The sequence below is a fragment of the Pinus tabuliformis genome, chromosome 1_1, assembly GCF_031772625.1.
Source record: "Pinus tabuliformis cultivar Carrire ecotype Pingquan chromosome 1_1, CPIR1, whole genome shotgun sequence".
Classification (NCBI taxonomy): domain Eukaryota; kingdom Viridiplantae; phylum Streptophyta; class Pinopsida; order Pinales; family Pinaceae; genus Pinus; species Pinus tabuliformis.
In genome coordinates this window covers 726,625,585-726,648,860 of record NC_142297.1, presented here as the reverse complement: position 1 = coordinate 726,648,860, position 23,276 = coordinate 726,625,585, and the positions used below count along the sequence as shown (strand labels likewise).

At 35.0% G+C, this 23,276-nt stretch overlaps 2 protein-coding genes across 3 annotated transcripts; both read left to right on the top strand.

Annotated features, from left to right (window-relative positions):
• The first annotated feature begins 9,595 nt into the window (after window positions 1-9,595).
• Window positions 9,596-10,416, top strand: LOC149215977 (uncharacterized). The gene is made up of 3 exons (XM_089389788.1): window positions 9,596-9,826; window positions 9,990-10,143; window positions 10,265-10,416. Exons 1-3 carry the CDS (start codon window positions 9,596-9,598, stop codon window positions 10,414-10,416), a joined length of 537 nt encoding a protein of 178 aa, XP_089245914.1.
• A 236-nt stretch (window positions 10,417-10,652) lies between these two features.
• LOC149215976 (cell division cycle 20.1, cofactor of APC complex-like) lies at window positions 10,653-15,350 on the top strand. 2 transcript variants are annotated; one of them, XM_089391123.1, is made up of 5 exons: window positions 10,653-10,736; window positions 12,098-12,367; window positions 12,453-13,031; window positions 13,131-13,321; window positions 15,310-15,350. In XM_089391123.1, exons 1-4 carry the CDS (start codon window positions 10,725-10,727, stop codon window positions 13,275-13,277), a joined length of 1,008 nt encoding a protein of 335 aa, XP_089247249.1. In that variant the 5' UTR covers window positions 10,653-10,724; the 3' UTR covers window positions 13,278-13,321; window positions 15,310-15,350. The 2 variants fall into 2 exon arrangements, 1 of the variants encoding a protein (XP_089247249.1); XR_016250511.1 differs by lacking the exons at window positions 10,653-10,736; window positions 12,098-12,367; window positions 12,453-13,031; window positions 13,131-13,321 and adding an exon at window positions 13,334-13,724.
• Window positions 15,351-23,276: the final 7,926 nt, after the last annotated feature.

Sequence of the window (23,276 nt, the reverse complement as noted above, 5' to 3'; positions counted from 1 at the left end):
CTTTGAGAGTAGGGTTGACCAGTCTTTGTCTCCCCCTAACTGGTTTGGCGTCTTGTTTAACGGGAATGGTGTATATGATGTCAAGATCAAAACCATGACGGTATTTGTAAGACCAAGGAAAGACATTGGAAAAGTATTTGAATAAAATCATAATCTTCTCTTTCTCTTCTTTGGTGCATTAGGCCCCAGCTTGTAATATCTTAGGATCATCAGGGGTTCCAATATTTATTGAAATTGTTTCTCCAATTTTATGCTAAGGTCCTTCTCCATGCTTTCCTTTTGAATTAGGAACGTCACTTGGTGAGAAATAAATTTCTATGGGGGAGAATTTGGCTAATAATATAGTTACTAGAAATTGCCCCAAAAGGTGCAAAGAGGGGCCAATAGGATTGTTAAATTAAAAAATTGTTTATTTCAGTTTTCATAATAAAGCAAGAAATAGTTTGCCTTATGTAAAGATAGGAAAGAACATAATGTTATTTGGTCAGGTCCATCACAAATGGAAACAATTTGTTCTTACTGAAATTGAGGCATAAACATTATGGTACTCTTCATATACCACGCACCACTATTAGTTTTCAGCCCTGTGCTTAGGCAACTCAATAAAAATAAAAACAAAGACAAAACTAGGGCAATATTAATATAGAAATCCCAACAACATAGTATCCTTCAATTGGAAATCCTCACCCATCAACCTTCAAATATGTTATGAGCACATTGTATGGTATGTTGTGGAACTCTCTCGGTTTATTCTTCAGAAAAAACCAAAACAAAAAATATACTAGTGCAGGGTGCTTTCTTGTGAAATCCAACGAATATGAGCTAACAGAGCTATGTATAAGAATTACAATTTATGATAAATTGTTGTTGTTAACCTTCTGAAGAGTTATTGTTTTTTCTAATAAGAACAATTGTGTCTCAAGGAAGCAAACCAATAATTTCAATTACAAGCAATTTCTTCTTTGCTTGACCAAGAAAATTTGACCAATCTCTAACTGCACATGAAGCTTCACGTTCTAGGCCTTGTCTCAGCAATTCACACAGTGCTAAGAAGGCTCTTTCTTCTTTCTGCATTTTTTGTTGTTCATGGTTGGCTTAGATTTTCTAGCAAACACATATGTGCAAGCTCCTCTAGAGATGTTTCAATCTATATCATAATTGGACAAGAAAATATGCATTAATCTCATTAAGTAAAATTTATTTACAAGAGTGGAGATGTAGGATGGGGTTGATTGTAGGAGAGGAGTGGCTATAGTAAAACAAATGTATAATAAAGAAAAACTTAAGAAACAATGGTAAAGTTTATCTAGACAATGGTGATGTTGTAAAATAAGAAAGATGGAATTGGTAGAGGGAATAAGTTGAGGCAATGAGATCCAAGTTGAGGGTTCCAGAACATTTAAAGTTAAGGTGTACATACTCCACCTCTTTCTATCACCTTTAAATTTGAGCTTGTAACCTTTTTAACCATTAAACTTATTCAAATTATACTTAATATCTTAATTAATGTATACTTAATATCTTAATTAAATTATTTATTGAATAAATAACATAGATTTTTTGCCCCATGAATTCTATCAAATATTTTATTATTATACCATTTTTTTATTTTCCATGAAATTACAAATTTTAATAATTGAACATTAAATACTATAAATAAATTTATTTATAAAAGCTGAAATTTCAGTATGCATACAATACTAGCATGCCCTTGGACCCCCGAAGTCGGGGAAGGGGACACAGAACAAAAGGGAGAGTATATGTTTTTTTTTAAATCATAGTGAAATGAATGGTTATTATCCATGTTCTTGCTATATCTTTTTTTAATTTTATACATTTTATCGGTGTAGTCTCCTTTTTATAATTACCTAAAACTTTTCTCAATATTTAAAAAAAAATCATAATGTAGGTGTGAAAAGAGGTGAAAGAGTTCTTCCCAAAAAAACACCTGATTGACATGGTTCAATGATGGAGTTTTATGATCTGTCGTGATTAATCATTTAAGGGTTATTACAACATACCTACATAATCTGAAACATGATGATCCATCTATTTGGCTAATTAATGGTTGTGTATTGAAACCATGTAGACATTGAAGAGTATTACATCCATTTGTAGGATAATGTAGCATAATCAAATGTAAACTTTGATAATCTCGTAATGATGTGTTGAATTTATATAAGAACATATTTGTATAGTTGAAATGATTCTTCAACTCGAGTAAATAGAGGGTCATCATAATGAATTGAGACAAATTCATGATTAGTTAGCACAACTCAATTAGAGGATAGAAACCATTGGTTGAAATGAGAGCAATAGTCCATCATGCACCACAGGATCACAGGATCATTACCTTAGAAATTTCCCATCAATGGTGGCGTGTTGTTGATCATTGTTCTTTCATAAAGTATATGTGTTCCATGACTTAGGCCTTAATTCCATTAAAAACAAATTGTATATTCCTTTCATGGGATTTTGTGATAGTTATTGATTAGATTAGTGTTTGCTCCATTCCCCTTTTCCTTCTCTCAATAGAGTGGATCAAAATCCTAGAAAGTTCAACACTCTTTGGTTAGGTTGGTGTTTGTTCCTTTCATGTTTTCCTTCTCTTAATGGGAGTAAATCAAAATCCTAGCAAATTCAATACTCGTCTAAAGTGACACATGTGAAGAGAAGATATATGAATACATTCCATATCTCTAAAATTATTAGTATATTAGTACCCTCTCCTCCCCTACAATCAAATTTGAGAAGGAAGACTTGAGGTTAAAATTGATAAACAATACTCTCTTATAAATACAAGTCATGTAAAGAGGTGCATTTTTGTTTTATAACATTCTATGATCAATATAGAGTATCACTTTAATTGCACAAGAAATGCAATTTCGACAATTAAGGTAAGAATAGTCATTCCCCATCACTCCCCATCGATATTTTGAGTTGCAACAATTAAATGAAACACACCAGAGCACTCATCCTAACTTTGACATTTTCACCTTAATTTGTGACTATAAAACTACTAAAATCAAAGAAAAAGAACAGTCATTTAACCACCACATAACTTGATTTAAGCAAGACACATTGAACACATATATGTAAATTTTTAGCTAGGTGAATATATAACATAAATAAACTATCCAATTGCAAATGAAAAACATCCAAAAAAACAAAAAACGAATGTGACACATAATAGGTAAAAGGTATGAAACAGTCCAAACTCTTCTACTTACAACATTAAATTATGTTTATGATAATTTTCTATAATTTTGACCCATTGACAAGCTTCAAGGGTTTTTTGTGGGTGACCAATGACCATAGAAAATATTTTCTATTGAATTTTAGTGATGCAAGAAATATAAAAGCACAGAGAATCCGTAAATAACAGGAAAAGTCTATAACATGCCAAACTGTTGAGCTCACTATATTAAATTATGTGTTTATTGTGGTTATCTACAATTTTCACCAAGCTGCGAGTTTCAATATTTTTCTAGGGGAGACCATAGAAAGGAATATAATATAGTTGCATGCTAAGAACTTCGAGAAGTATTTTCCATGGATGGAGCGACCGAAAAGCAAAAATTTAGAAATACTAATATATATGTTGTATAACTCTTTCCTGGTCTTCCGGCATGTAACACTTTGAGGTTTCTTTGTATCTTCCATGATCATGTTTATAAGTATTTTGACAACATTGCATTTGAATCTTCAAACTATATTAATTTGGTACAAGTCTCGTTTCTACGTATCCTTTTCCACGTGGTGCATTCAAGTATTTGCAATTATTGCAGGTTTGTAATTATTTACCCTTCCTTCAATAGATGGAATCTAAGTTACATGGAGATTCATTACCTAGACTACAAATAAAAAAATTAAACACATGATACCTACAAATATATTAAAAATGAAAGTCTAGACGCCCTATCAGGAATATTAAAAAAAAAAGGGTGAAACACCCATCGATAAAAATTATGGCAGAAATCACCATTTATATCATTTTGTTGACCTTGCTTGATTCATATCCTATTCAAAATAGACCGTTTTGTAGGATTATGAGTATCTTCTTTGTTGTAATGCATTTGAGCTTTGGCTACCCTCAGTCAATCAAAAAACCAAAATGAAATCCTAATAGTGTTTAAGAATGAAAAATGAAGATCAAACCCCATATGAATGTATGATATATAAAAACCTTGTATAAACCCTTTCCTAAGACAAAGGTAGTCATCCTTTCATTCACCCATATTTTACAAGAATATCTATAACGACCACGCTCAGAGTATCTTAATAAATGCATCCTCTATGGACTTTAAATACAAGCTATGTTTTTCATGAGTCCATGAAGTTTATGATATTTGACGATTCTCTCAGACCTGTAATTACATAACAAAAACAAATGAATAACACAAACTAAAGTGGAATTAATGGTGATTGCACAAATCAATATGCTCTATAATATATTACCATCGTGGCACATTGTTGGGGATGACCATGAATACTCTGTTGAAACGGAATCAATTTGAAAGCTAGCGAAATACCTCGAGAGAACACCTTGCGGAAATCTCTGCAAACTTCCTCGCCCTCTTAAGCATGTCTGCTCTGCGAAGTTCAAAGCTGGAGCTCCAATGATTCTCGAATTGAATCTTTAACGGGGTCTCTAGCATCTCCGACTAAATCTCCCACTGAATTTCCATCTCCAACAAGTGAATTTTGAATCGAACAATTTTCATTGAATTTTAAATGAATTCTCCCATTTCCCATTGGGTATCGAATTTGATATTCAGTCGAATTTTCCACTTGAAGTCCTTGATGAGAGCAAATGGCATGGATTCTGCACATAAGGCTCGATTTAGTTACCAATAAAAGGCATGCCACTCAAAGGAATCATATAAACTACTCCATCCCTAACAAATTTCCTCACCTATTGCTACTCCTAGTAATAATTTCTTACCATGTTAAAAAATGCATGAATTTATTTTTAAGCATAAATTACCAAAGAAATCAATGATTAGTAAATATGTTAATATTGATGTTGACAAAAACCCATTGATTTCAATGAAAAAAATGGTGAGTGATACACATTAGTATAAATGACAACTATCACAATATCTAAGATGTTGTGTTATGGGATGTAATAGCCTCACTCATATTAATTTATTATATATATAGACACACACAGAATTCCAAGGTCTCCAACAAAGCATTATATGACAATATTATATGTTTAATTTTAGATATAATAAAAGTAAGAAATATTGTGCATAGTTGTTACATTACACCCTTTTAGATGGTCCTTGGAAATAACATGCATGGGTACAAAAGTGCCACTACAAGGAGCCATGACAGTGACATAATGTGTTTTGGGTTCCCAACTAAAAGTCAAATTCAGCCTATGATGGCCATGAGAAATTATGTGCATTGTGACATTCAAAGGATTCGTCTCAAAAAGTGGGGAAATCATAGAAAACATCTGCCTATCCTAAACATTACCAGGGGACATGGACATATAATCTTCGAAACAATGATGGAGATAAGTAGAACCTGGACAAATTGAACTTGCAAAATAGAAAGAACCAAATGGAAAGAAACTTTTAACATAAAATTTAAGCAAATTTGAAATGTATATCGAAATAGAGACAAAGAGAAATCTAAGCAAAGAAATTTTAGCGCCAGTTTCACCAATCCGGGAAGGAATTATGCAACAAATTTGATATGTATAATAGCATCATATTCTCCCTATGGAGAACCATAATAAAACCAAACCCTACCATTTTATTAGGCTCTAAGGCAAGGGCAAGACATGCATTCCTATAATAAACATGTGACAACAAGGACAAAATTAACAGGGAGTCATTTCATAATCCAATGTGAATGACTACACATTTAATAATCCAATGCACGTTTCAATGAAATTTTCAATGAACATCTCATAATGCAGTCCACATTTTCAATGTAGGGTTGTAATTATTTAATTCGCTTCTCATTATTTTTCATTAAAATTAATCATGATAAGTGGTGAGAAACAAGTGGTAAAGTAAATTTTTAATTATTTTTGGTAAATATTTAATTTTAAACATGGATTTAGAGATGCTAATCAGTTATTATTGGAAACTTCAATTGTTTAGTTAGAAGAGATGATGAAAATATCTTAGTATCTTTGATTTTGAACCATATAATTGAGATTTGTAATTAAAAAAAAAAAATTGTAAACTTCAAACTAAGGGACACTTATAAATGTAATGAAATATCTTTTTTTTTGTTTTCTCATGATACTTGATCAGATTTTTATGAACCTTCGAAGAGTGAGACAATGTCATTTTTTTTAATGATAAAACATATAGAGAGAGAAGTATAAGTTTAAGTTAAAACAAGTATCAGTTTGAAAGTTGTCCCATAACCCTTAATGTGATGCTCACGCATCTTAACATGAAAAGCTAACCATAGAAAAGAAATCCTTTGTTGTAACAATAAGTCATTTTAATGTGCATTCATCTGACAGAATTGGTTCTCTCTCTCCATTCCATGTTAAACATATCTATAAACATGTAATAAACAAAGGAAAAAGTCCTATACTTAATGAATCTCACTTGAAGCAAAATATTATTTTGAACCATTAAAGCATCACAACACTCATATTGTACAGATGGAAGAGAATGATATCTCCCATACAAAACATGAAATCTCATTGGAAGAAAGTCCTCTTCCTCAGAGTTGGAAATAGAAATTATATTTTACATAAGAAGAAGAGATAACATGTAATATCAAAGCAAGCAACCTAATTGGGAGAAAATTGTATTCTTAGCATTGTGATCGTCTTTAATAAGAGCATAAATAAGAATAAGTTGGTCCAACCTTCAATCGTTGTCTAAAATTTGAAAAGCTTCACCTGAAATTAGTGAATGAAATATGTGTGGATCTGTAGAATGGATTGAATGTAGTGATGGATCAAAAATGTGACAAGGCACTCGAGAATACCACAAATAAACGAAACAGGAAGTTTGAGCGATTCAAACTAAAACAGCACAGGAGGAAAAATGACATTAGTATTACCGTAAAATAGTTTGTTCAATGTTAACTAGTCAATCAGAGGTGAGCGACCAAACTGCCAATGAATCATTGTGATTGTGTGATGTTTTAGAGGGAAGAGTCGGCAACCTGGTATGTGCATTACCCTCATTTCATGTATTGCATTGAAATTCTGGACCATTCTTCAGTAATACCTAGTTTCAAATAAGAACAATGAGGACATAGACTCTCCTACTACCCCTGCTACTTTTCTTATCATATGTGGTGTTCGTTGATGTAGAGTGTCTGATGGACCTACACTATGTTCGTAAATTGCAGTGGGAGAAGTCTTTCTGTAAATCAGCCAATATCGGCAGTAGTGACAACCCTTTGCTTCCATACATTGCTAAGCTTGTTCGGCATGGGAATAACTCAGCATTTGAGAGATGCATCCATGCTTGAGCTTCCCAACAATGCCTCTGTCGTCTATTGTCTCGCACTCTTTCAGCATCATATGGTCTCTCTGGGTCTATCCTCACACTTGGTGTCAATATGTTTGAAGAATAGTATGTTTGAGTTTGTATCAAGCCCAGTCCTCTGTGTTGGATTACCAAAGATGAAGAATCAACCCTTAAGAAACTTAGAAAGATTCCTGACATGAAAATTCGTAAGAGGTACTGCTACAGTCATTATGGACACTACCAAATACAATCCATACACTATTGAATACAGCCCATGAGGCTTGTTCTCTCGCCAAATATCACAACTGTAGCCTTGTTTTCTGGCCAAATATCACAACTATTACATTATCCCAACATCAGCCACACGAATGCTAAGGCGAATTTGTTTTCCCAACATCGTGTCTCACAATAAAGTGCAATTAAATTCGGCGAACCTAAATAACTTAACTAATCTTGCTAATAATATAGTTATTAGCATTTTATTGTGTGAAAGTTTTAACAAAATTTTGAAATTCCTTTGCAATTATTTGACATATGGGGAAAATAAATCTAATTAGGAATTCCTTTACAGCTTCTCAACATCAATGGTGAGAATAACTACAATTATTATAATATGTTATAAGAAGAACATGAATCATTGCAATTATTATAATATGGCATAGGAAAAGCATGAAGATCTTGCAGAAAACATTTATGTAAATAAATAATGTGGCAATCATTTTTATTCAAAAACATTGACGAGGTGAAAGAGTCAAGATTATTAAGTTAATAGTGGTTGTTTGGATTATCTACTATTGATGGTCCATGGCATTACATAATAAATATATTTTTAACTTGGGATTGTGCATTATGTGCTACAAGAAATAATGTTTGTTGTGATGAATCAACCCGTGATAAGAGTACATAACGTGAGTAGGTGTGAGGAATGATGGGACAACAATAACGAAATTGTAATGCCCCTTAATAATAATAATAAATAATATAATATAAGTAAATAAACAATAAACAATAAAGAAAAGATAATAATGGTAAATAAATAGTAAATAAATAAAGAAAGGATTATAATAGTCAATAAATAATAAATAATAAAGAAAAGTTAAAAATAGTAAATAGTAAATAAATAATGAAGATAATATAATAATAATAAATAAATAAAATAGTAAATAATGAATTGGAGTTCTAAATATATATATATATATATATAAGTAAACTATAAAAATAGCAAAAATAAGTAAAGTTGAAAAAAAAAATGAATAAAATAAGAAAGAATTAAATTAAGAGAAATATTAAATTAAGTAAAACTTAAAATAAAGAAATAAAAGTTGTATGTTGACACATGGAATGTGTGCATACAGACCCATTTCCACTTTTTGTTCTATTTAATGGACGGTGAGGAAGATGAAATTCATTATTCCTTTATCCATTCTCTTGGGACGAAAGTGTTGTGAGACAAAGGATGGCAGTAGTACATTGATTGAGGGCTCGGAGGTGGCTAGTTGTAGAAAGATTATATGCAGTTGAACCTACAGTTGGGTGGAGAGTCATCTCCAAAACTTTGTTGCGGTTAGTGGGATTCAAATAACGTTCAACTTCAAAATCACAAGTAAGGAATATCATCGCCACAGGTAAGTTGTGTCTACTCATATTGTTTTGAAAATCTATGCTAATTAGTTAATTAATTGTGTGTTGATTATAAATCACATAATTGATGTAATTATTTGCATATTTTAAATCAAGGTTGTTACATATGATATTAGAGCAGGTTACAACCCTGAAGCCTATAATTCTTAATATACAATTTTATTTAAGAATTATATACAAAACAAATTATTAACCTGGTTAAAGATCTCTATTATTTTTATTATTTTTATATAACATAGGAAGAGTTTTAAAAAAAATGATAGAATAAACAAAACAAACTATTTTTTTAGGCCAATAGGCCTTCCTTTGAAAGAGACTTTCGTCGTCCTTTTGTTTCTAACGTTGACACCTGGCAATTTCGGAGAACAAGCACCACCCTTATGCTTTCAACTGGCATCTGTGCGCATTTTCAAGATATTCGTCATGGTCTCCTTCAATTATTCGTTTTCGCTCATTCTGGAATCGTCTGCATTAACTTGGGCGACGTCGGTGCCATGGCCTATAGTCACTCGGGCCAGCCTCTACTCACACCCAGGCATGCTTTCTGTGCCCTGCTCGGCCTCGACGTGGTCTTGACCGACATCGCCCCCGTTCTGCCCGCCCTCAAACGCAACGTGAAGAAAAACACGGCGGAGACCTCCCTCGCCTCGGCTGGAAAACCGGGATCCGGCGTTGGAAGAGTGAAGATTTATCAGCTCTATTGGAACAACGAGAAGCAGATTCAAGTACTGAAGCCTCCATTTTATTTCATTGTGTCGTGGATGTTGTTTATTTGGAGAATACTGTGGAGCTTTTGATTTCCACCATGAATGCCCTTTCTGGAGCGAATACTGTAATCTATTAGGTTATCAAATACGATCTCCAGAAGCCCATCAACTTTTTTGGCAGATTTGTCCTAATTATTTCACTGTGGAGAAAATGCCCCATGAGGATTTGCATCCGGAGTATGAGTATGAAGAAACTGATGTGTACATTCTCAGGATCTGGCATTGGAAGAGTGAAGATTTCTCAGCTCTATTGGAACAACGAGAAGCAGATTCAGGTACTGAAGCCTCCATTTGATTTCATTGTTGTCATGGATGTTGTTTATTTGGAGAATACTGTGGAGCCTTTGATTTCCACCATGAATGCCCTTTCTGGAGCGAATATTGTAATTCTATTAGGTTATCAGATACGATCTCCAGAAGCCCATCAGCTTTTTTGGCAAATTTGTCCTAATTATTTCACTATGGAGAAAGTACCCCATGAGGATTTGCATCCAGAGTATGCGTATGAAGAAACTGATGTGTATATTCTCAAGAAAAAAATGACCTAAGTGTGGGTAAAACAAGGTTTTCCAGGGTTTAGGGGTGGGGCGCAAATTGTATATGGGTTATAAAGTAGAGGGCGCATAAAGTACCTGGCCCTGTTATGCAAAAACTCTGATCAGATTGCCACTGGGGGAAATCTTAGGCAGATCCTATTTCCGGAACTGGGTTGTCCAATTTTGTTCCGCCGCAGGACAACGTTGCAGCTTTTGAAGTCGACATTTTTCTTTATGTGTGCGAGCATGAAGAAGGCCAGAAAAAGGGTCACTATCATATTCCATTATATATAATGCTTTGAGAACCGGATCTTCCGTTGATGTTTACTTGTGTAAGAAACCCAAACCCTTAAGCCCTTTTAGATTGTACAAAATGGCTTGTGTTTGTTAATGCAGTAATAGTCCATTTGGTGGATTGTTTACAGTCTCCTTATACTTTTTCACTTAATGCTGAATTTGCTACCACACCCCAATCCAATTTTTAAAAATATTTACAAACTATATCAGCACTGAAAAATACCTTTCGTGAATGAAACTTTAATCCCAGCCATTGATATTTACCTGCTTTTGCATTCTAAATATACCCTTGGAGTCCAGTCAAACAGAATAGTATTTGGGGCTTTCGTTATTTGGAGCTTCGTGGATCCAGACTGAGTGAGTAATAAAGGATGTCATTCGCACTGCAATTCTGTACAGTTCGATAGCCAAATCTTTCATTCTCTGTTCCTACCATGCGGTAGGGCAGTCGCCTATACATCAGGCAGCAAATATTCGCTGTGGGATTTCGATCTTTAAATGAAAGGAGAACTTAACGCCATATGAGGTAATTTTTGTGTCGCTGGGCTTCGCGAGTTTTTTTATTCTTCAGTCTTTAATCCTGGATTTACCTTTTTGCATTTTAAGGAAATAGATTTTCTTTTTGGTAAATTTTGGAGTGCACGTTGTCTTGTGTTTTACCTTTAAGCTTTGATCGCCTGTAGTCTTTTGAACCTAAAACCAGCTAGCAGGATTGCGAATGCTTTAGTTTGCGGGTTAAGGGTTAAGAATCTGCGGTTTTGTTCTAAAAGAGTAAATGTTTGGACAGATTGTAGAGACAATTACAAGAACTGAAAAGTTTCAGTTGGATCCACTTGGATTTCCTAATTTGAAGCTTAAATACATTCCGGCTGCATATTCTTTAATTTTGAGCAAAAGCTTGTCATATTCTTCAGCTAGAAGGCAGAAGGCTCAAAGCAAGCAAACGTCGAGCTATTTTTTTATTATCATTGAACTGAAACACCTTGGTCCAGTTGTTTTCCATTGAAAAGGCATTAAGAAATTTGTCGGTAGCTGATACGATATTGACAATTAAAATGGATAGTTCCACTGAAAGCCTTTTGTGTGAAGAGAATCTGCAGATTGATAGTCCATGGTCAAAAGATTTGAATACTCATTGCATCGACCACAGTGATTCAACGTCGTACCACGATTTTCCCTACTACACCGGCCACGTCGGTTCTTGTTCGACATTGCCCTTTGCTGTACCTGAAGATTACGATGAAGCGATTAAAATCTGTCTAGAGAAGGAATCGGCCTTTATGCCAAGTGCAGGCTATTATTTGCAACATCTTAGGGCCAGTGAATTATGTGACACAAGGAGGAGGGCCATTTACCTTTTTTTCTTAATATTTTAACTTATCCGTGTTGATTATAGTCTGCAGATAGAACTCTGGATGCACCAGACCTTGTGGATGATTATTACTTGAACCTACTGGACTGGAGTTTGAACAATGTGTTGTCCATAGCCCTTGGCAATACTGTATACCTGTGGGATGCTTCAAATAGTTCTATATCGGAGCTTCTGATTGCAGACGATGAAGAAGGCCCTGTTACTAGTGTTAGTTGGGCACCTGATGGGAGGCACATTGCCATTGGGTTGAATAATTCTGTTATACAGCTATGGGACTCTTCATCTGATAAACAGGTAAATAAAATCTCCTTATCTCTTCAAGGTTTTTTCATTCCAATGTAATGGCAATCTCCAAATTTTGACATGGATAAAATTGTAGTTAAGAGCATTGAAAGGTCATCATGCACGTGTTGGTGCCCTTGCTTGGAATGGTCCTATTCTTACGACAGGAGGACAGGATGGGATCATAATCAATCATGATGTTCGTATGCGAGAGCACATTGTTCAAACATACAGAGGGCATGACCAGGAGGTTTGTGGATTGAAATGGTCTCTTTCTGGCCAACAACTTGCAAGTGGGGGGAATGACAATCTACTGTACATTTGGGATCAGAGCATGGCATCCCATAATTCTACCTCTCAATATCTCCACCGCTTAGATGAACACTGTGCAGCAGTCAAGGCCTTGGCATGGTGCCCCTTCCAAAGCAATCTTTTAGCATGTGGTGGAGGGAGTGCAGACAGGTCTATAAAGTTTTGGAATACTCACACAGGTGCCTACTTAAATACCATAGACACTCATTCCCAAGTTTGTTCATTACTCTGGAATAGGCATGAACGTGAGTTACTGAGTTCACATGGATTTAGTCAGAACCAGTTAACCTTATGGAAGTACCCATCTGAGGTGAAGATTACTGAACTTACAGGTCATACTTCTCGAGTTCTTCATCTGGCACAGGTATGGAAATTGATTTATTTTTATGAGTACTTATGCATTCATCTTTCGTTTTATGAATGGATTTGTCCTCATGATCCTTCTTATGCCTTACCTCTTCATAGCCCTGATGGGTACACAGTTGCATCAGCTGCAGCAGATGAAACACTCAGGTTTTGGCAAGTATTTGGAGTTACTGATACCTCAAAAAGGGCGAAGAGTAAAGATGAAAATGGGGCTTTCAGCAAGTGTCATACTTACATCCGCTAATAAGCATCTTTCTATATTTATGAAATGAGGATGTTTAACTCAAGGTAGTAATTAAATGTTCTGTTTTCTATTTCACATAGCTCTTCTGCAGGCTGTTGGATTGCCATGGAGCATGTTCCACTTTCTTCAATGTAATATGCTACAGTTTCTTCTTTCTTTCTTCTCATATACCATGAACTTTGAATTTATCTTTTGTGAAACCTGATGGAACAATGTTGCAACAACTTTCTGAGACAAGAACCACTCCTTCAGCTGCATCGTAAAAATTAAAATGGTTTTGGCAAGTCTTTGGAGCCCCATATTCTTCAATGAAGGTTCTGAAAATGATACATTATGAGTGTCAGCAAGTATGTCATTCACATCAACAAAGAAACCTCCACGCCTCCTCCACTCATGGAATGATTCACATTCTACAAAAAGCCTTCACGCCTCTACTCAATCTTATAGGTAATTCTTGAATGATTTATCTTCTTCATTTTGCTATGACGCACTTATTATGTAATTTCTTACCTGAGATAAATTCTATATCTATATTGCTATAGAATTTTAGTTCTGTATCTATATTGCTATCTCATTTGTATAATTTTTTTGTAATATTTTACATTGTACCGTAGTTCAGTTCCTTAGGCTTGCAAAATTCATCTCTCACATATATTCATTCAAGAGATCAGTAAAGCATTTTTTAATAGACATTAATCAGAAAAATAGTCACATACATAGGTGCTTGAAACTTGAAAGAACTCCATGAATTACCCTGACTTGTGGCTACAACTCTCAACCTTACAAAAATATTGACTGCGACAGAAGAACTGAAAAACTGACTAAAGACCTCCATGCATACCAGGTATTGATGATATAGCCATGAATGAGTAGACACTAAATTGAGAGCTTCTAATGTGCTGCTAGGACAAGCGATATTCATCATCATTTGCTGTGCCCTTGTTGCAAGATCCTGTCTCATGGAACTGTTGGTCTGATCAGTTATCTTTGTCCTCTGACACCTTGCATATTTTGAATGTTTGTTAAAGTTGTTCATGCTCATTGGTTCTATGATCTATCATATCATTCCTCCCATTTGCTGGTATCTGTTATTGGTCTGTTGGACTGATCAACCATATTTATCTTTTTTTATTAAAACAACCATATTTATCCTATATTCATCTGCTTCCCAAATTAGTTTAAGTTGTGGCTTTTTTGTTTTGTCTGATTTCCATCCGGTGCCTGTGCTTTGATTTGAAACTTCGTTGTTTGTGTTAATTGTTGTGACTGCTTTCTCTGGGACCCTTGTCAGATTTTGGCCTCTCATACTGTCTGCCCCACTAATTGATATTTTTGCTGGTACTAAAATTTAACATACCCACATGTGTTTTCCAATACCTTTCTTTATGCCAAATAGTGTGGGTTTCAGTGCCAATAAAGTAGATTAAGTTCCATCATGGTTTCATCTATTTATTGCCACTTTCCAGTACATTTTGGTAATGAATTCATTTATTGATGAGTAAGAAATAACCAGATGAAAACCTTGTTTTCCCTATTCGTAAAGTTCTAAGGTAATTGAAAGGAGATACTTGTCAGGTTTCTTAAATTTAATGTGGCAGCATTTAGTCACTTAGTTTTATTCAGAGTTTGCAGATGATCTGTAATTTATTATGCATGGTTGATTGGTACTTAGCAAGTTAGCACTGCATTTGCCATATGTCTAACAAATGATTTTTGAAATTTTCATCCTTTTAGTCAACAATAAAGGGGATAATGAGGTATCAACAATGAATTCTATTAAGGATCAATGGAAATCATTAAGATGAAATTCTAGTTTTGCCTCTTTTTAAAGGTACCTCCTTAGGCTATTTAAATGATATACTGTCAGGTATTTTAAGCTAATGTAGCAGAATTCAGTTAATCACAGAGGCTGAGTTTTCAGCTACTGTCTAATTTGTTATGCATGGTTATCTGATACTTAAGACTGCCATTTAATATGTGTCTAATGCTGATGAATTGCTTCTATTACTCAGTAATAATTGTTTTATTGCAGTGCATCCTTCTGAATCAAAATCCTAGGCAAGGCATAAGGAACATGGGATCGTGCCAACATTCTAAGATGCACATGGATGGATTCAAACTCTCAACAGAAGAATCATACAGAGAAGACTAGCATGGTCCCTCCATTGCATTTTGTATTATGGTGCGCTCGTTTGTTGGTTCTGTACTTACCTAATCGCACTACAATTCTTTTAGCACATTTGACTTTTCAAGTAGCCCTTGTTGACACATCTACGTGTCATCTTTATATTATTTTATCATTTATGGCATGAGTTGCCTTGCAACTTCAAGTTCTTGTATTGCATTCTTCCGTCACTGTTACCTGATTGTAGCTCTTCGTTTCTGGCATGAATGATCAATATTTATTGATGTCTGTCACATTATTTTTCTCGGCATTTATAAATGCCAATAGTAGAGTGGACATTTTTCCACCCTTCAACTTGACTGTTGGAAATCAACTTGACGCTCTTCTACAATTAGTGTTTTAGAAATGGGCAATTACCAAGTGATCCATAAACGGTAGGCCTGCCTGTCTGTCTCGCCAACATGGGTCCTTCTCTGTGGAATTAAAAATGTACGTCTTTGCAATCACTATAAAACTGAGTTCAAGCTTCTTCCAGATCATCCCGTGATGAATAGCTCTGTTCCAGATCTGGTTTCAAGGCTACTTTTATTTGTTTAACAGTGCCAAGTCTAATGCCCAACAACAGAGACATGTTGATTCCATTTCAAATGTCAGCTAAAATACCACATTGTTCATTTAAATGTATCACTTTTTTCATCAACACATCTGCCAAATCATTATAAAGTCAAGTAATAAACAAGATGCTAATGAATAACATGCAGGAATGACTCTGTTTGCATTCAGATTCAAAATTTGTTTTACATGTTTGCAGTAGAATACCAATCTCACTGCCAAGTGGAGATTAGTGCACTTCGTTTATATTTGCTACTTCTTTGCTTTTAAATGGGGATAATGCTCTGGCATTGCAGGGTTGGGTTTTGTTTTTTGTGGTTCTGTTATGGCTCATGAATGGATGTGTTTATGGATTGAAATTTAAGGAAAATATGGGTTTACTGTAGCATATGAATGGGATGCACCCAAGCATTAAAATTTCAGAAGTTGGGTTAATTGTGCATATGAAATGGCATGTGTTCATGCTTTTGAAATTTTAATCAGAGAAAAGAAAAGATGGATTTAGTATTGCATATGAATGAGATGTATTCTTCATATATGCTTGGTCATCTATAGAGGTTTCTTGATTTTGGGTAATTAACTTAACCTCTTGATTTTGGGTAATTAACTTACTCTAAAATGAAATAAGACATTCAATGTGTTCCTGAAAAGTAATTGCACAATGATCCAGTGCAAGAAAACAAGGTTTTCCACAAACCAATTAACTCTTCTAGAAAAGTTCAACAATTCCAATTTAATAATCCTATCGGCCTCTCTTTGTACCTTTTGGGACAATTGCTAGTTTATATAACATGTAACTACAATCGTTTGTGATTTTGAAAAATTATTCTAAAGTTTAATAGGGTATGGTCTTTTTATATATAGATTATATTTAGAATGGAGTTTTCCAACAACCAAAAAAATCCATGATAAAATTGAAATCATCCTTTACTTTAAAAAAAAAGCAAAACAAAAAATAAAAAACTAGATCTTTCGAGGTTGGTCATAAAATTGGTTTTTTCTGTGAAGCTCTTCATTCTCTCACCAAGAGTTGTCCGCATGTCTAGCTATTTTTATTTTAATTAATTTTGGTCTTTATCAACTAGATCTTTTACTGTGGTGAGCGCTAACAAATATTTACTGCAACTAATTTAACTTAGACGTCACCATTTAATTGAGGTTTAAGGTGAATAAAAGTTTAGGAAAAGTTTCATATGGGTTAGTGTAAAAATGTATCTTAATTATATGTTTTTTTCAATAAATTTATATTAAAAATTAATATGGTATAAATTTGAAATTAGGATAAGTATATTTCTCCCATGTTTTTATAATTAAATATTTTTTTGATAAATTCAAATTCATTTAAAAATAGAAAATGAAAAATATATCATTAAAAAAGAAAAACAAGAATAATCAGTCGTTATATTAAATAGTGATCTTTATATGAACTTTATCTAAATTAATGTTTATTAATGATGGATGGACGGTATATTTTTAATGTGAAATTTATAATTATATTAAGGTAATTAATTAAAATCTATTTTATTTATGTAGATTAAAAAAATTTATGTCAAAGATAAATTAAAATCTTAAATAATAAAAATATGATGGTTTGTTTAAATATATGATTTATGATGGATATAAAAGTAGGATGTTTGGTATATAATATGAAAATTATTTATAATACATTTAAGTCATTTTGGAAAGTTTGAAATGTATATATACCACATATGGGATATGGTGAAATTATTATATGTTGTTGTTGTATATATTCTTATTTAGAATTTTTGGTTTAATAAGGTGTAACAAGTAAATAATTCATGACTAATGACGAAATAATAAGATGAGTTAAAATGAGAAAAATAGAGAGACATGATGTGATTCCTAGTACAATTAAGAGAAAATAAAGCTAAGGAACTAAACTCAATGAATAAAAATTCCATGTGGATATTATGATGAATTCAAGATGATTCTAAGCTTAAGTCATAATTAATAATTATTTGGTTGAAATTGATCTAAGGATGTTAATTATTTGATTGACCTTGATCTAAGGATGTTGATTCTCAGGAAGAGAAGAAGGTAAAATAATAGGTTGGTTGACTAGAAACAAATAATGGTCTTACCCGAATCAAGTTGTGTGCCAAAGGATGGCGGTGCCTGCGGATAGTTATGATGAGTAGAAGAGAGGTACATCCCACCGCCCCCCATATGCTCAAAGTGATGGGTGCAGTGGCCCTTGGCATGAGTACATGCAAGGGTGGTGGGAAAGGTGGAAAAGATGGAAGGGGTGAGTTGAAAGGCATAGTAATTAAGGTAAGACAGGGGTGTAAGAATTGTAATATGGTTTTTGGAGTTTGGAGATGGAACAACGGAGATGGAACAATAGAGAAGGAAGGCGATGACAACAACCTTGGAGCAGAAACGGGTATGTATCTTGGATCTTCACCTCATTTGCAATGTCGACATGGTTTGATTGCTAGGGGGGGGGGAGATACCTGGGAAGGGAAATTGGGGGAACTACAGGGGCAATTGGCAGAGGACCTTACTGTGGGTGGTGTTGAGACCCCAGACCTTGCATTCTGTGGGCTGAGAGGGGCTGGTTGCTAGGGATGGGTAGGTAGTCGCTTGGCACTAGAGTCTGAGGGTAGTAAAGGGCAGCTACCATGTTGGGTTGGCGGATGGAGCAGTGGTTGCAACCACGGAAAGCTTTGGGGAAATGGGAGTAATAACCGCGCTAAGAAACCTACTAGGATTCCTGTGGGAGAGGACGGGCATGACAAGGGCAGAGGAATGGCCCTGGCTTACTGGGCAGAGGGGAATGGGATGGCATATCATGGAAGAAAATTGATCGGGTTGTAGCTAAACCGATTTGCATGGCCTCAGCAAGGGCCTGGAAACCTCACTGGGCATGTGAGGCAACGGAGAGGGAGGAGTTAAAATCCAAATGGTATCTGGAGACCAGCCATATCTCAACACTGGCCCAATGCCCACCCTGTCCCCTGTTCTGCTCGTAAATGGGGTAAGACTAAGAACGAAGAGAATACTGGCATTGAAAATCCAAATCGGGATAGTAATAAGCTAGAATGCTTGCGAATAACATCTTTTTCTTGTGAACAGGTATCGAACCATGCGGATATGGCTCGGCCAATAAGAGGACGAGGTCGAGGGAGACGAGGCCGGGAGCCTATCAAGGCTAAGGACCAGAGCACGTCGGAACCCCGCAGAGGAAGGAAATCCATTGAACACCTCACTAATGAAGTAGTTGCGACATACTGGGAAGGAACGGATGAAGGCATTCGGAATTTGCTAGAATAATGGGAAGAAGAAATCAAGCAAGGCAGTGAAACAGAGGAGGAGATAGAGAATTGGAGGAAATTAGTCTCGGGCCCTAGGAATACCAGAGGAAGGATAACCCAATTCAAGCAGACTTTGTATCTCTACTAGCTAATGAAAAGCCTGTTGGGGAAGGCCATGGAACAGATCTCGGTGGGGATGGCTCTCTCTCTCCAAGGCATGCCGAATTACAAACAGGATCTGCAGAGAATTCAGTTTCAACTCCACAAGCAGGACATTAGATTGGACAGAATTCAAAGGCACATACCATGCATCATAGAATTGACTGAGATGCCTGGAGAAACTGTCAAGGATCCGGCACAGGTGGAATCGGCATTGGAGGAGCAGAAGGGCTAGTCAGTTTACCTTGTTTCTTTTTGTTTTATATGCGGTTAGAATTTACTTTACGTCATGCATGTTTAAGGATAGCTAGACATATAGAGTCTGGTCATGAAACAGAGACATACTTAGCTTGGTTAGAAAGATTGAAACTTTATTGTTTTTGGATGGCTTACAATGAGGATAGGTGGCCAACAAACTTGGTTTCCCACTGGGCAAGTTGAGGCCACCTATCCAACATATGTGGTGTAAATTTTCCAATTATAAATAGAAAATGAAAGGTCCTGCCAAGCTTTAAAAAAAAATTAATGGTCTTGATCTTTGATTACTCTATATCCATTGATGTTTAGCTTCTACATTTGCTAAATAGTAACTAGCATAAGCAAGTTGTGTTTACATGGATAATTAATGCACTAAATAATGTAAATATTGGGCTATTGCATTGGTTTTATTTTTATGATCCACATTATTAACAATGATAAGGAAAACTCATGAGATGCAGTTAAAAGTATGAAATAATTGATAAGAAAGAAGCAAGATCAACTTATAATGGAACTTTTGTTATGCTCTCTATAACAAGTCAATTTTCATAAATAAAGTAGGAAAATATTAAAATTTCCTTAGCAGATGTGTCATTGATGAGTTATGTAATTGGATAAAATAAGTCAAAGTATTGGAAATGAAACAATGATTTACAAAATGATGGTAAGGCTAGTAATAACTTAATTAAAGGTTAAGGCTCTAGATGGTGAAACTTGTAAATAAATAGACTATATCATAATTGTAGCATAAAAATTGTGTGGTGAACTAGATAGGATTGCATATAACTTAGCTTAGATAGATACTTTTGTGGAGCATCTAAATCATGTCATATTGTTTAAATTTTATTGATACATCTAAATCATACACTGTGATTTCAATTATCAGTTATGTTGTTGGTTGAAGTTGGGGTGACCCAGGTTCGGATTTTACTGTGCACCAACAAAACCCTAAATCACTGGCCCTTTTGGCAACGACCTACAAGCAGATCCCAGTCTCACTCGAAGTGACTATGGGAGGATATAGAACCAGGTTTCTGTAGCCTTGAGGGATGATGTTATGTGGTATTTTTACTCTACTTTCACTTAACACTTTATTCTTTACTTCGTGGTGTTGGCTTATCTACTTAACCATGCCATTAACAACCATAAACAATACTGTGTGGAAGTAAAATATAACCAAAATACTGAACAAAAAGCAAAAGATACACAATAATCATACAAAAGTTATGTCCATCAAAAGTGTACCTCTTATATTAATTCTTTGAAACAACGTACAATTCCTCGACCTACGCACCCACCTATAGGTGTCTGCGTACTCAACTACAAACTTTAGGTCTCCACACACTCAGTTGCGCAGCCTTTCCTTCAAGTTCCAAACACATATTACAGAGATATTTCCTTTATGTTCGTATCATTACTATATTCATGAATTCGACTTATATCTTTTCTCCTATATATACTAATTACATCAACGGGTACATCAAAATATCATGGTCCTCCTAAAAACGATCAACTATTGCCCAAACGCGTTACAAAAAGAAGGGGTTTCGACCCACCCTGAAGCCCCTAAAACATCGCTCACTACATAGCTCTGTGGTACTGCACACTCCGCTCCCTAAAATGCGGAGTTTTGACCAAAACTTAGGCCAAGTTGGGTTGTGCCCAACATATGTCAACATAGAACTATTGAGTATAATGTTGGGATGAGGTTTCATGATATGATGGTATGGGAATAATGATGCACATGTGGTTCTTATTCCTTTAAATTGATATGAGAATGATGTTGTATGCTCATGATGGATACGATATGCATAGGTATTATGGTGTTATGATATGAGGTATATTGACATGTGGTTCATTTATGATGTCACGATATATATTTAATGCAAAAATGTTGATGTTATAACTTAAAGGATGGTATTTCATGAGATGAAGTATATGGTAATTGCATGCAGATTTTATAGACCTAGGTGATAGGGAGACAAACATGTGTGTTTTCAATAATCACATTTAAAAGAAAGATTGTTAAATAAACTTGACTTTGTTACTAAAAGAATCATTATTTTTAATTCATAATAAAAGTTTCAATCAATATTAATAACGTGTAATTTTAAGTCTTTGATATTACATAATTAAAATATTTAAAAAAAATTAATATTCTTTATTATAATATATTAAATGTGAGTGAAAAATTCATTTCGCTAAAATAAAAATATTAACCATAAATAAAATGATAATAAAAATTGTATTATTAATTAATTTCGACCTTTACATGTTCCATCCATAAATAAATTTATGGTGCTGACATTTACATATTCCATCCACAAATATTTACACCAAAGGTGTTACTTTTGAATCAGTTGGTTGCCTACCATCGTCTACCCTTTTGTTTTCCACGGTACATCTGTCACTACTACTTTAATTTTCCACCGTTAACTTGTCACTACTACTTTGGTTTTCCGCCGTTAACTTGTCAAACAGCGTGCGGGAAAACCTCCGAGATGGCTCTGCCAGAATTGTCGACACCCTCTCTCCATCATCGGGGCAGAGTCCTACGCAGAAAAGTTTGGAGCAGAGCCCTCAAAATCAGGTTAGGTTTTTAATATTAATTAATCTTTTGATAATTTGTCTCTCTTCGATCTTCCGAAATCCACCGATTGGGCAGAACGTTGTGCGATCATGGCATATAACGCTTGTTTTGCTCGGCCAAATTTCAATAACGGAGGTGGTGGGAGATTTTAACGGAGGTGATATAGTCGTTATTTGGAATTAATGACCGTAATCTTTGAATAATGAATGTCGAAGTGGGCGGGGCAGTTGGTGGCACTTATAACACCTACCACCATGCATGGAATTGAAGATACTACAATTTTTTCGCAAACTCGGGGATCTACCTACATCCCACTATATAAATCATCGCATCCCGTCTTTCTCTAGCTACCGTTCTTTCCACCCAAATCTTGTCACAGTTTTAACCAGTCAGGGCGATCTGGTAAAAATCTAATTTTGTCACTGTTCTACCCAGTCAGGGTGATCTGGTAAAAATCTAATTCTGTTAGTGCGATCTGGTAAAATTTTATGTGTGTTATTGATTGCTCTGGTTCTGTACCGCAAAATGGCCGAGGGAGGAGGCAGTGTGTGGCTTTTCACAATGGGCATGCTGCCCCTTTGCTTGATGATTTAGTCTGCACTTGTTGTTGAAGGCGCCACCTACGCGGTTGGGGATCGCATGGGTGGGGTTTTCAAACCGACCCGTCTCGCTGGGTTGGCGGGAAGAAATTCAAGGCCAGTGACACTCTCGGTAAGTTTAATGTGTTTTGAAGGCCATGCATCTGGTTGATGAACAAGGCTGTTTTATGTGGCTGATGGGGCCATCTTTATCATTGTCCATTTCTGGAATATTTTGAGTTTTGTTTCTGATGGTTAATGGAACCATCTTTATTATTGTAAATTTATAGAATATTTCCTTAGTAAAGCAATCTTTATTACTGTAAATTTCCAGAATATTTGGGAGAGAGGTAGTGAATTATCTTTATCATTGTCCATTTCTGGAATATTTTGAGTTTTGTT